A 14,091-nucleotide genomic window follows, 5' to 3' on the forward strand; every position below is an offset into this window, starting at 1 on the left:
TTTTTGGTGCAATTTCGCAGTTGGTTCAGTATTTTTACATTTTGACACGTGTAAAATCACTGTATGAAAGTTCAAATCAAAAATTCTGATCATTTTCCGTTGATTTAATGTTTTGGCCATTGATGTTTTTGTTGAAAATCCGATGTGAGAGCGCTACTTAGCAAAATTTCTATCAAAAGTGTAAACCGACGAAATTATTGGCACCAAAATGGGTTCAGACTGGCCGGCAATAGTCATATTTGGATTGTACGGAAAAAATTGAGTCGATATAGGCTCAAAAACTGTATTGTAAGTAGTGATTTTGAGGTTTCATGACGTTATTGTAGCAAAAATGTGAAATTTTGGTCGATTTTGGCCATATATTCACCCCTAACAGCTCAGTTTTGCACTTTAGAGCATTATAATATTGACCAAAATTGTAGCACTGGACGCCAGCAGTAAGATCCAGTCATCTGTTGACCAGTATAATTGCGATATAGTACAAATTTTTTGAATATTCTTCAATGTATTGATTTTATTCCCCTACAAACTACATAGCTCTCGGGGGAGTGGATTTGATTAGTAAAAGTATGTCGGAAAATGGCTTAAATTTATTTTTTCGGACCAAATTTTCGGATCAGCGGTTAGGAGCTGCAAATTTTAAAACATTTGGCATTTGGGCTACCCTAGTGTGCACGGTGCAATCGAAGCCAAAAAGATCTGTCTCAATTTTTTCGTATGCCTGAGTCAACCAGGGCACCAGTTCGGACAACATGCAAATCACGTTTCGTGCTAAATCAGTTCCCTACGAAAAGAAAAACACTCACACATACACGGCGAATTGCAACAAACGAGAATAACGACAAAAATGTTTAATAACAAAATTATAATATTTATTATCCCGGGATGAACAGACGGCTAATAAAAACCCAGTGAATCAATGCAATGTAGCGCGCGAGTGAGAACGCAAGCGAACGTTGATTGCACGAAGAGAATATGTCTTTCAATTAGTAGACGCAAACCAGAAATGAAATTCTATGCACAAGTTAGCTACAGAACGCAATAAACGCGTTTCACTTTGTTCGTTAAGCCTATCGATTGATGATTTTTCACATGCAAAGTTCAACTTAATTTGCATCGCCGTCTCCGTCTCCGCATTCGGAGTTTTGCGGTGATGATGCAGGGAATATTTGCGAGTAAAATTTACAACTATATACAGTTGGATACAACTACCAGTGAGTGCAAGCATTTGCGCTGAGTCGGGGGGGTTTGTCATACGGAATCCCCAGCGAGAAAGAGAGCGGGCTCAGCTCTCCGATTAAAATTTTGTTTTATTATAATTTATAGTAAAAAGGCACAAAATGCGATAGCTGCTGTAGGAATCAATGTCGGTCTTGTAATCAGCTGCACTTCTGAGAATGCGAAAAGTGTTTCTGAACATGAAACACTGGCTGAACACGAGATTGTCAGTCTCAGAAACAAACATGTTCAAATCACTATAATCGCCCGAAATCAGTTCACTTATTAAATTTATTTTGAAAAAAAAAACCATACCCAGAAAAAAAACTGCGCAAACAATTTGCATGTATTTGATATTCCTTTTTCGTTCGTTCATCAACAGCTGCCTATAAATGCAATCAGAGCACATAGCCTCTGTAAGATAGCTGTGTCAAATTCGAAACGAAATTTGCGAAGATATTCGGAAAATTTACCAAACGAAAAATTGTTGGCGTGAAAATTGGACCACGACAAAACAAAACAAAAAACAATTTAAAAACTATGGATCAGAATGACATAGGTATTTTGCACGATTTTTTACGCTCGCACTTAACACTTTAATAACACGGATTTTGGTTTCAATATCTGGATTAGAATCTAAAATAAATCTATCTTTGCACTATGAAACGCCTTCCGTTGACATTTTGCATTTTGATTGAAATGTTTTTGTTTTTTTGTAGATTTGAGAGTTTTTTTTAATTTAATCTAACACATCATGACAAGCCGACGAAAACGCTTTGTTATTTATTTATTTTTGGCAACATTAAAACACTTGTAAAATGTCTAGTCTAGTATTTCGCTAATTTTTGAGATTAACATGTTTTTATCTCGACTTAGTTCAGTGTTTAACGTTTGTATTAACTTAATTTGATTTTTCATCGTTTATATTCATTTCAGCCAATCATTCAGTGAGTGAGTCGGATAAGTCTTTGAACATCAGTGACGTCAGTAAGTGTCCCAATACCTTTTAGCCTAATATCTTGACTCGCAACGGTGTTTGCTTGCCATTTGGCAAGCGATACATTTTTATTTCATTTCAAAAATTTGACCGAATGCAAAATGAAAAAATTTCACAGCAATGCGGCGATCGCTGCATACTTAGAATTTACATGTTTCTGTCACCTCATTCGTATCGTTTGGAAAATGAGATGAGAAACGAAAATGATGGCTTTTCTCTTCTTTGCGTCAAATTGAACTGCGCAGTCGAATTTAATGGCTAAAATATAAAAATAAATAGGTACCAAATTGCTGGCCACCAGTGTCAATTACATGACTTCCACTATAAAATCGTAATAATATTCGCGCGCGCGCGCGTGTGTGTGTGTGTCTCAGCACAATGATTGTGTTCACATATTTTTCATTTTGGCAAGCGATAGATGGTTTTTCGTAGAATAATATGTGATGTGGCGCAGAGAATGTCGAGGATCGATTTAACGCTGTCCAGAGCCATTTGGACCCTGATCTATACACATCTTGTATGTGTGATTCTGTGATGTTTTATCAAAATTCAATAACATACGTTGCGATGAACGCTCTCCGTTCGCTCACTCGCTCGCCTTTTGCAAATGAACTGTATATGTTTAAAAAGTCATAAATCAGAATTTTCAGCAAACAAACGCCAATGATTCACACGGTCAGGAGCGTTGAAATGCGAAAAACGATTTACATTCACCATATTCTAAAAAAACAGATTATCAATTTTCCACACGAATGAAAAACGAAAAAATGAAAATTGGAATAAGGACAATGTACGTACACAGATCACGCCTATATCAAATAAAACAAAACACAGCGCGGAAGAAAAATAAAAGAAGAAAAAGTTTGTCAGAACAGGCGTATTTGTTTGCTTAAATTGATGTCTATTACTGCTCAGTTTTTAGCTATGGAAACAATGTCAATGTTTAATTTTGACCAGCCGAGCTTCAACTATTGGAATGTAAACATATATTTTCCCAATGAGATATTGAAAATTAATTACAATGGCAGTGCGATTGAAATGCAAAGCAAAGAGAGTGAAGAAAGCAATAGCCAAACAAAAAAAAACACTGAAACGATTCAATTTCATTAAAATGTGGTTTTTGGCATTTTCAATATTCGCTAAATTTATCCTTTCGTCGATGGACGTATGAACCAATTCAAGAGCATTGAAAGCCGCATCAGCTCATTTTACTGTCGCTGTCTGCTGACTGAACAATAACCGACTTTGCAAAACACGCTTTTGCTCACACAAAATGACCAGCTGTTTGAACTACTCAGTCAATATTTTGGATATGTGAGAGTGCGAACTTTCGTACGTATGCCTATTTATACGTATCCAACGTAAATGAAATTTTGAAGGAAATGCTCTCGCTTCTTTTTGTGTACATTGAAAAATCGCTACGCATTTTTCACTATTCTCGCCTTTCGTTCGCTTTTTCGTTGTCTTTCGTTCACATCACAAATATGTAGATTTATAAATAGAACATTAGGAGTGTGTTCAACGTCTTGTGAGCTTACGTTCGTCAGCAGCAGCAGTAGCAGCCGCAGCATTGTTGTTGCTCAGTCGTTGTTACAATATCGGTACGTAATGTACAGCAAACAGTAATCAGAAGAGGAAAGAAAAGAAGAAGAAGAAAAATTCGCTAAATTATAAAACGTGCCCAGTTTCTAATTAGGCTAATCCACTTGTTAGAACGGATTCATATTGTTATTAATTGATATTGAGATCCGAGAAAAGGGATTTTCAATTTGTGTGTGCTTGAGATTTTTTGTTGTTCAATTTTTCATTTGAAAATCTGGTTTTTTCTTTTGCGCTACAGTTAACGCTATCCGAGATACAGATCCCTGTGCAGGGGGTATATTTAATAGTGGATCACAACAATCACCTAATACTCAGATAAATAACGACAAGACCACCACTGCAATGACATCCAGGAGCAATCATCATGGTGCACGTGCTCCTTCCAACAGCCCCTACCCGAATGCTTTTGTAAAAATTACAGAGCAACCAGCGCCGAAAGCGTTACGGTTCCGATACGAATGTGAGGGTAGATCAGCTGGTTCGATACCAGGTGCAAGCTCAACTCCAGACAATAAAACTTATCCAGGCATTCAGGTGGTGAACTATCGTGGTCGTGCTGTTGTTGTCGTATCTTGTGTCACAAAAGATAAACCATATCGGTGAGTCACATTTGGCTGTTTGGCAACACACAAACAAGATGCTTATTCTTGGGTTTCTTCTCTATTACAGGGCACATCCACATAAACTTGTCGGAAAGGACATTTGCAGTAAAGGCGTGTGCACCCTCGAAATCAACAATGAAACCATGACTGCAACATTCGCCAATTTGGGCATTCAATGTGTTAAGAAAAAGGATATTGAGGAATCGCTGAAAGAACGGGAGAAAATCCGAGTTGATCCATTCAGAAGTAAATTTGATTCAATTCTGTCATATGTTCCCATAGCGCTTTGTAACACTGTTTTTTTCTGATTGCAGAGGGATTTGGCCATGCTTCTCAGCCATCAAGCATTGATTTGAATGCAGTTCGATTGTGCTTTCAAGTTTTCCTGAAAGATCCCGACGGGCATAATTTTAATATTCCGCTTGAGCCAGTCGTTTCGGAACCGATTTATGACAAAAAGGCCATGTCAGATCTTGTGATTTGCAAATTAAGTAAACCAAGCTGCAATGTAGCTGGTGGAGACGAGATAATTTTATTGTGCGAGAAGGTAAAAACAAGAAACAACATGATGATGATGCATCATCACCAGCTCGTTGCGCTTTTTGACGCAATTCAGAATTTTATTACTCATTTGTGTTTGCGGTTTACAGGTAGCAAAAGAAGATATTCAAGTGCGGTTCTTCGAAGAAAACCAAGGTGTAATCGTATGGGAAGGCTATGGTGATTTTCAACACACAAACGTTCATAAACAAGTGGCAATATCGTTTCGAACTCCAAAATATAAAACACTTGATATCGAGCAACCCGTCAAGGTGAGTGTCGTTTTTTAATAGAACTAATCAGATACAAAATCTCTCTGATTCACCGGAATTGAACAAGAACAAAATTTTGAATTTCAGTGCTTCATACAGTTGCGTCGACCATCCGATAATGCGACAAGTGATGCTTTACCATTCGAATATCTTCCTTTGGATTCAGGTAGGCGTTCATTGATAGAGTTACGCAAGGGATTAAAGGTGAAGGGTAATTTTGAGGCATTAAGCCGATATTTTACATCCGATGGCTACATCGATCCAACAAAGATCGCAAATGGAATCAGCGTCGATGCAGATGTAGATGATGGTTGCGTTCAACGGAAGAAACCTTGTGTCGAAAACTATTTGAAAGAAGCTATAATCGTTGATGATATAAATATGGTTGATAGTACGGAGAAAACATCGGAATGGCTTGAAAAAACGGAATTCAGTATTTTGAATGATGAACTCGCTACAGCAGCTGACACCCCACTTACGAACAATACGTTCGATTATGATACCGTCACCGCAAGTCCGGTGGTGTCACGCATCGAAGATTGCCGAAACATGTTGGCGCAGAGTGAGAATTCTGGCGAAGAAGACGAAGATAAAACTCTTAACGAATTGCTCGAACAAGTGGCCGAGTTGGATGAAATCTACTCCGGGTATCAAATGAAACGGAACGTAAAATTAGAAGAAACTAAGCAAGGATATGGAAATGATATGAGCTTTGATTTTGACGATACAGCCACGTATACTAGTTTACAAAGAGCTTTCAAGAATCCGATTCCGATAAGTGACCCTGACCCACAGCCACGGTCTTACAATGTCGATTATGACACAGTTGAGCCAATTATAAATCCATTGGCTCCGGTGATAGATATAAGTCCAGTTCGGCGTATTGAGAATGTAGTTGAGGAGGAAAAACTTCCACCGTTGCCACCGAAGCGACTTCGGAAAATTACCGCAGAGAATACAGAGTACAATGCTAATTTGTTACCACCATCACCCAGCATAAAAGAGCCCAATAACGATTCCGACGAACCTCAAATCATCATCAAACGCTCTCCAGACTCTCGTTCACCAGCATCCAGTACAAACAACTCAGCACAGTCGTCACCGCAGAAGAAGCAAGGCTTTTTCTCTCGCATCTTTCGACGAAAGAGTAAATGCGATATTGGTTCGAATTGTAACACGGACACAAAGAATTCGCCGAATTTGTCGCGCGAATCGAGTTTCAATAATTTTGAAGGATTCGACCGAAACCGTTTGTCCACTCGGTCTTTCCGAACGCCACAGTCACCGTCAAAGAAAAGCAAACCCGTTGGCAGAAGTGTGAGTTCAGTTTCTGGCAAACGACCACACCTGACTGCCGATGTGGTGCACATACCTTTGAAAGGTCTCAGCTCAGACTCGTTGCCGATGCGCAGCGGCAGCGGTAACATCATAATGCCCGAACATTATTCTAGCAATTTCACTTTAAGCAATAATTTGGATCGAAAGACCGTAAGTGCACTGCAGTTGGCCGACATCCCCATCCAAGATGGTAACATGGAATTAGTGGCTATCGCAGATGCACAAAGCTTACGCAATCTGTGTGAAGGCCAGTATGGCGTTAAATTAGATGCTGATGTTGACTTGTCAGAAGCCGAACATTTTGCCCTGTACACATCGGTAGCTCCAACGGCGACTCAAAGTGAATTTGACGATATGTCCGCATTTTATGCACCGGTTGAGGCGGCCGAAGTTGTGCCCAACACCGAAATCGCTAAGCGGCTGGCAATGAACTACCAAACAAAGGATTAATGACTACATTTCGAGCAACTAAACCATATTCAATCCTAATTTCAGTCTTTATTTATTTAATTTCACAGTACAAGTCGTTACATCCAAATTTGGACCCATAACATTATAATTTATTATTTATTTTTTCCCTATTTATTTACAGAATTTATTTTGTAAACACTTTTTTCGTTTGATTTATCAATTGCTTGTTTTTTATTTTTTTTTTTCGTTTTGTTTTAGACAAAGTTCAGTTGAAACGTAAGCGTTTAAGAACTGGAAATGATGTAAATTTATTTGACATTTCACCGCATGACGGTCGTAAGTTTTCGTTAATTTTTCGCTATTTATTTTCTATCATTTTATCTTCATTGGTGATGGGTAGTGGGTATAATTCGCTGAGAGTCTTTTTTCTCGAAATTGTTAATATTTAATTTGTTATTCAATTGTTTCATCGTTTGTTTTACCATTCATTGAAATTCTTGTTGAGTTCCAAATGCTTCTCCAGATTGGTTGATGCTCACAAAAGTGCTCTTCAAGTTCACTCTGTACCAAAAGATATCACTGAAATGTTTTCTGTTCTCTTTGATCGAATCATCATCATTCATCGAGTGATGTGTAACCCGCCATTTGCCTTTGCTGTAGGTTTATAAGTTAAATTTCTAGTCCAGTTATACTCATATTTATTTTTAAACGTTGGAAACAATGCATCCGTGGTGAAGGTGCTCACAATTTTACATTCATACGGCATCTGTTTCACGTTTTGAGTTTTCTAGTCAAAAATTATTGTGTAATATTTCCAAATGATTACATGCATCATGAAGAAATGCATTTACCAAGTATCAAAAGAAAGAGAGAGAGAGAAAAAATCAACAATGTTAAAAATGCAATCAATATTTTGTTTTATCTAATTGGAATTTATTAGTTTTATGTATGGTAAATGGTGACAGGAGGAATTTTTGTTTCGATTATAACTCATATGTTAGATATGGCAAAAAAAGAATGTTGAAATTTTTGTTGAAATTTCTATTGCGAATTTAAAAGTGTAGACGATAATATAATCAAAATGGACTTCGGTTGGAAAGGACTAAAAGGAAATTAAATACGTAGAAAAAAAGAACATTTTATTGATCTTTGTTAATGTTTGTCAAGTTATTAACGATTATACACTTATGGAAAATGTTAAACAACACGAAATGCTTAACCAAAAAAAACAACAACAAATTATTATGTAAACTGTCCTTTTAACCCCCCCAAAAAAATCTGAACATTTCGAATAAATGCAAAGAGATTGAGAATCGATTGTCGCTGTGAATTTTCATTCTGCTCAAGTTTCTTTCTTCTTTGTAGCAAAAAGGAAATTTTCAATTCTTAAAATGTTTAGCCTTAAGCGAAACGATGACCAGCGTGTAACTAAACGCTGCAAACGGGTGAGCATTTATTGGTGAGCTTCAATAAATGTGTGTGATTTGATTCTAACACCCTATTAATTTCGTGTTTATTTTTTATATCGTTTAATTTTGTACTAGTTCACTCATGTTCTGCCTGAAAAAAAAACTCATCATCATTCGCCCACAATCATTTTGAACATTTTTTTTCAAGTCATTTTTGCTTATTTAATTCGCTTGGGTTTTTGGAATAGATATGTTTTTGTTTGTTTTTTTATGTTTTGAACATTGTACTTGGAAATCATTTGATTAATCTTCATTTTTTGTCTTCTCATTTTTTTTCTCCCTTCAAAGGATGGCTGCAACAGCAGAACAACGTAAATTATCTACTTTTGCCGGATACGGCCGTCAAACAGGAACCCATATCTCCGAACTACGCAAGTACAAGCCCGACACCACCACCACCTCAACGATACACGCCGTCACCGAACCCATTACATCCTGCATCAGTTTCACCGAACATTCCAATTCAGGGCATTCCACAACAGTCACATTTCGATATGATGGGCGGCTACATTCCGTCCGTATCACCGTTACAAAACACAAACATTCTCAATCAACAGCAATATCAAACGCAACCGAATCAAAATCAGTTCAACATCCCAAACACAAGTTTGGTCAATGCAGCCGTTAATTTTCTCAACAACAACCCAAATCAGACCAATCAAACCGATCAAAGGAACCTTGGAAACATTTTGGCGAATAATAACCTAGACAATATAAATCAATTGGACAACAATGAAAATGTGCTGGACAATGTCAGCGGCATGAATATCAGCAGTTTATTGGATTTGGATAGCCAACAACAAATCAACACCAACGAGTTGGGATTATCGAACGATCTGCTCAATGATTTGCTCAAAAATATCGGCAACAGCGATACTGGCACAAATCAAGGCATCACACAAATGACCATCAATACAATACAGACCAATACATTTGAAGCGGACGAAGAGAACATGACCGATAGTTTTAAGCAAATCTCAATCGAATGATTTCATTTTTATTTTGTTTTGTTGTTGTTTAGCCATTTAAAAGAAAAAAAAAGAGAACACATTTTAAGTTACCAATAAAAATTCTATTGCACACCATTTTGATAAGAAAATCCATTTTTTTCCTTGAAGAAATTTGTCGTTTTATTTTTTTATCTTCTTCTTCTTCTTCAATCCATAAATTCCTTTACTTATCGTTAAGCAAACAATTTGTATACAGCGCCAAAAACTTGCATTTCAAAAGTGACGTTGAAAACTTTCATGGCGCTAATCCAGGGGGCGCTGCGGTAAATGAAAAGTATTTTTGTTCACAAGCAAACACACACAATACATTCTATTGACTTTTACGAGTCACAGTCACTATAAGTTTTTGTGTGCAAGCGAAAAAGTGTGTCTGCTAAAGCTGAAAATTTTCCAGTATTACAAAGTATTTTGCTTTTTGCCAACGTAAACGTTGAATTTTGATCGACAATCAGCGATGTCTGACCAGAACAACGAAGAACCAAACAAAAATCCGGTCGATTTAAATGAAACAAATGAAGACGGCGAAATATTAACATTGTCCGATCTGCTCAATGAACAACGCGAAATAGACGAGGTAAGTAGTGAGCACGGCTCATTTTAATACTTTAATCAATCAAAATTAGTTGAAATGGAAATGAAATTCACGGTAGATATTGTGTGTTTGATGTATTTTATCAGGATGTCGTTGCTGTGTTGGGTGGATCGGATGAAAATCATTGCACGTACTCTCAAGTATGTATTCAAACTGCGTATTTAAATCACGATCAATGTTCCGACCATATCAAATATTTTTCCGTTTGGCTTTTAGGGATATATTAAAAGACAGGCGCTTTATGCATGTTTAACATGCGTCCCAGAATCAAAAGACAAGCCAGAAAAGCGAGCTGGCGTATGCTTAGCATGCAGTTACAAATGTCACGATGGTCACGACTTGGTCGAGCTGTACACAAAGCGAAATTTTCGGTGCGATTGTGGTACATCCAAAATATTGGCGATCCGCTGCAAATTGGAAGCCAACAAAATGGAGGACAACGACAAAAATACATACAATCAAAACTTTTCGGGCGTTTATTGTACGTGCCATCGACCATATCCGGACGAAAATGATGATGTCCAAGACGAAATGATTCAGTGTGTTTTTTGTGAAGACTGGTAAGTGTTAACTCATCCATATGAGTCGTACTATCGCATACGATGGCGAATTGAGAATACTCTACTAAAATTATTTCATTTCAATTTGCAGGTTCCATTCAAGACATTTGGATGCAAAAGTACCAGATGCCAATGCATTTGATGAGATGATTTGTGATTCCTGTACGTTAAAAAATGATTTTCTAAACTTCTATAGCGGCTATTGCATCACACCGTCGGACGATGCTGCGGCCGACACAACGATCAATACCAGTGATGATCTGAATGTGACCGACAGTGAAGTGGCTAGCACGGCACCGGAAAAGGGATTGGCCGAAACTTTGGAGAAGAAAGACGCAAACCTGAATGCTGAAATCGATCAGTGCTACAAAGGTATCATCGAAATCAATAAAAATAACGTTCAATCCGATAATTCCACAAACAAACGGTCTTCGGCGGATACAAACGATGACATTCCACCGGGTAAGAAGGCCAAGTTAGATGATGAGGCGACCGCCTCATCGAGCAGCAGTGATGTTTGTCGGAAGCCAACTTTTGCACTATTCAAATTCACTGGCGCTTCGTTTTGGCAATTGGAATGGCGATCCAAACTGTGCAAATGCTCAAAATGTCTGGACATGTACAAGCAAAACGACGTTGAATTTTTGCTCGACGACGAGGACACCGTGCACGCATATCAAGAGAAAGGAAAGGCGAAAGCAGAAAACCGTACTACCTCCATCCATGACGAAACGATGCGCGCACTCTCCGGTATGGATCGTGTTCAACAAATCGAAGCGGTTATGGCATACAATAAATTGAAGAAGAAGTTGACCGAGTTCTTGACCTCGTTTGTAAGTAGTGAACAGGTGGTCACCGCTAAGGATGTTGACACATTCTTCCAAACCATGGGCAAGAAAGAATGAAGTGGATGAAGTGTGATTGAACGGTTAATCGATTTGGCGCACATTGCGCGTATAATACAATGCCAGCAACAAGTATTTTTTTAAATTCAGATAAGATAATTGATTTCGAAGGGATTTTTCAAAAATAATAAATAAATGATTGATCTAAAACAACAAATTAAGTCCTAAACAAAATGTGGCAGATATATAAGCATTGTTTTTCTATGTACTCAAAAAAAATATTATGGAAAAAAACTGAATTCCTTTTTGTTAAACAAATAATAAATATTCAAACAGCATAAATTTAATCTCATAACAATAATATATTGGTTTTTATTGTACGTGCTTCCTCTACACAAGGATGGGGAAATTGTATAATATGTATAAGTTGCAATGTATGATTTTCGTTTTGTGATTTCTCCTGTTTCATTTTATTGTGTGTGGGATATTGAACTCTTGGTTTCAATTGATTGATTTTTTTTGTTTTTGTTCGTTTGAATTGAGACATTGGTTGCCAATCTCTTTTTACAATTTACAAACGGCGGTTGCCTCCTCTTTTTCTTCCAAAAGTTCGGCAGCGGTGACGTCGAATTTGCTGCGAGCAAAATCATCGACAGACAATCCTTGGACGATTTTCCATTGATGGTTTTCGATTGTCACTGGGAATGAGAAAACAATGTCCTTAGCGATGCCATAGCTTCCATCGGATACGACTCCCATCGATACCCATTTTCCTTTTTCGGTACCGTTCCACCTGGAATGGTAACAACGTTAGGTTAGCGTATAAATTACAGTATTTTATGATAAGTAGCCAATTGAACTCCTTTTCAACACATACCAATCGTGCATATGGTCAGTGGCGGCCTTAGCTGCCGACATAGCTGATGACATTTTTCGTGCGGCGATGACAGCTGCTCCTCTCTTTTGGATGATTGTTACGAAATCGGTCTGGAAATCGGATTATTGTTAGTTTTCATTTAAATTTCTAGTGTTTTCTGTCAAGTACAGACGGAGTGAATAATACCTGCAAGTAGTTGTTGTCACCAATGGCATCGTATACGGATTTTTCCGCATTGCCAACTTTGACTGTGGCGTGTTTCACGTCTGGGAATTGAGTAGCCGAATGGTTGCCCCAAATGATGACATTCTTAACGTTTTCAACTGGAACCCCGACTTTGGCTGCAACATGAGCTTGAGCACGGTTTTGATCCAATCGGGTCATTGCTGTGAAGTTTTCACGTGGGATCGATGGTGCATAGTGCGAGCAAATGAAAGCGTTTGTATTGGCTGGGTTTCCGACAACCAAAACTTTAACGTCTTTCTTGGCATATTTATCAAGGGCTTCACCTTGCACCTTGAAGATCTTTACATTGGCTGAAAGCAAATCTTTACGTTCCATACCCTCTTTGCGTGGCATAGCACCGACCAAGAATGCGGCCGAAACATCTTTGAATGCAACATTTGGATCAGCTGTTGGGATGACCTGACGCAACAAGGGTAAGGCACAGTCGGCTAATTCCATGACAACACCCTCCAAGACACCCATCATTGGTGGAATGTCCAACAAATGCAAGATCAATGGTTGGTCACGTCCAAACACATCACCCTTAGCAATCATGTATAAAATCGAGTAGGCAATCTGACCGGCAGCGCCAGTAACAACAACACGGATTGGTTCAGCCTGAAAATTGATAAAACAAACAACGCGGTCATTTGAGTGTCATTCACTAATATCTCTAATTTGTCAAAAAATTTCAGTATATAAGAGAGTCCTGTCGTCGACCAAGTCAAGAAAAAAAAACGTCTGAAAATAAACACTTCAAAATGAAATGAGCACGGCGAGTAGTGTGCATGTGTGTATGTGTGTGTTTGCGTGCAGGAAAATGCCGCTAATCACAATCCCGTCGGAGACCCCAACAGAAATAGTATTTTTAGTTCTGGCAACAACAACAGTACGTCATCGTCAACAGATAACCGAAAATGTGTAGTAGTTATGCTTTTATTATATTTCAATATTTTCTTTTCATTCCCCACGTTTGCATGGCTTATCGCTATTGGAAGGTGTCTTCATTACGTAACTGATATGGAAATTGATAAGTTTGGCAGAAATGGTGCTAAATTTTTTTTCACTCCAATTACGAAAATCGCAATTTGGACCGCATTTTTGACATTTTGTACTTTCTAAAGGTCATTTGAACTAGCCGCAATTCGCCATTACATTGGTTTATCACAATTCCAATAAGAATTTAACATGAAATTTCCTGCATCCAATTGAAACGCAATACTATTTTATTACGATAAACTGGGCATGAATTCATTATGAAAATATTAAATCTACGTTGCATATAAAATATCTAACCTAATGACTGATTGGTCTTATTGAAATAATTAAAAAGAATAAATTCAATGGAATGTAATTTGCTCACCATTTTAAATGTGTTTTAGAAGATTGTTTCGGATTTTTTCCACGACACTTGATGCTTGTACGACAATCGCCAAAGAACTGAGCGTATAGAATATGACACAACTGGATTTGAATTAACGTCGGAATAAACGTATCTGGAGTAATGTTTGTTGGCATACATTTGTGTGTGCC

General features: G+C 37.8%; 3 protein-coding genes across 17 annotated transcripts in view; 2 read left to right on the plus strand and 1 right to left on the minus strand.

Annotated features, from left to right (window-relative positions):
* Window positions 1–9,548, plus strand: part of LOC129573244 (embryonic polarity protein dorsal-like) — a 15,341-nt gene extending 5,793 nt beyond the window's left edge. For 4 of the 15 annotated variants that reach the window (XM_055453599.1, XM_055453600.1, XM_055453601.1 and 1 more), the window contains exons 2-8: window positions 1,601–1,777; window positions 2,155–2,205; window positions 4,056–4,416; window positions 4,487–4,665; window positions 4,734–4,966; window positions 5,070–5,231; window positions 5,319–8,298. In XM_055453599.1, coding sequence (XP_055309574.1) covers window positions 1,759–1,777; window positions 2,155–2,205; window positions 4,056–4,416; window positions 4,487–4,665; window positions 4,734–4,966; window positions 5,070–5,231; window positions 5,319–7,019 — 2,706 coding nt within the window. In that variant the 5' untranslated portion in view covers window positions 1,601–1,758 and the 3' untranslated portion in view covers window positions 7,020–8,298. Of the gene's footprint in view, window positions 1–649; window positions 1,215–1,600; window positions 1,778–2,154; window positions 2,206–3,705; window positions 3,817–4,055; window positions 4,417–4,486; window positions 4,666–4,733; window positions 4,967–5,069; window positions 5,232–5,318; window positions 8,299–8,737 lie in introns of those variants that run through there. The other 11 variants (XM_055453611.1, XM_055453610.1, XM_055453612.1 and 8 more) reach the window with 6 other exon arrangements.
* Window positions 9,549–9,751: 203 nt separating this feature from the next.
* LOC129573245 (putative E3 ubiquitin-protein ligase UBR7) lies at window positions 9,752–11,817 on the plus strand. Its single transcript, XM_055453613.1, has 4 exons — window positions 9,752–10,033; window positions 10,138–10,191; window positions 10,268–10,611; window positions 10,703–11,817. Exons 1-4 carry the CDS (start codon window positions 9,914–9,916, stop codon window positions 11,514–11,516), a joined length of 1,332 nt encoding a protein of 443 aa, XP_055309588.1. The 5' UTR covers window positions 9,752–9,913; the 3' UTR covers window positions 11,517–11,817.
* On the minus strand, window positions 11,799–14,083 carry LOC129573247 (malate dehydrogenase, cytoplasmic). The gene is made up of 4 exons (XM_055453615.1): window positions 13,922–14,083; window positions 12,520–13,176; window positions 12,334–12,443; window positions 11,799–12,249 (listed from the first exon to the last, which is right to left on the minus strand). The coding sequence occupies exons 1-4, from the start codon at window positions 13,922–13,924 to the stop codon at window positions 12,021–12,023; spliced, it is 999 nt and encodes a 332-aa protein (XP_055309590.1). The 5' UTR covers window positions 13,925–14,083; the 3' UTR covers window positions 11,799–12,020.
* Between the last annotated feature and the right edge of the window lie 8 nt (window positions 14,084–14,091).

This window comes from Sitodiplosis mosellana, unplaced genomic scaffold (genome assembly GCF_009176505.1).
Source record: "Sitodiplosis mosellana isolate CC-2019 unplaced genomic scaffold, AAFC_SMos_1.0 Smas_scaffold_6033, whole genome shotgun sequence".
NCBI classification, from domain to species: Eukaryota; Metazoa; Arthropoda; class Insecta; order Diptera; family Cecidomyiidae; genus Sitodiplosis; species Sitodiplosis mosellana.

Coding starts and splice junctions, on each gene's coding strand:
- LOC129573245 (XM_055453613.1), top strand. CDS start 9,914: ATGTCTGACCAGAACAACGAAGAACCAAACAAAAATCCGGTCGATTTA. Junction 10,192..10,267: donor ATCATTGCACGTACTCTCAA/GTATGTATTCAA, acceptor TTTGGCTTTTAG/GGATATATTAAAAGACAGGC. Junction 10,612..10,702: donor TGTGTTTTTTGTGAAGACTG/GTAAGTGTTAAC, acceptor TTCAATTTGCAG/GTTCCATTCAAGACATTTGG.
- LOC129573247 (XM_055453615.1), bottom strand. Junction 12,444..12,519: donor GTGACAACAACTACTTGCAG/GTATTATTCACT, acceptor TCCGATTTCCAG/ACCGATTTCGTAACAATCAT. Junction 12,250..12,333: donor ACTGACCATATGCACGATTG/GTATGTGTTGAA, acceptor TTACCATTCCAG/GTGGAACGGTACCGAAAAAG.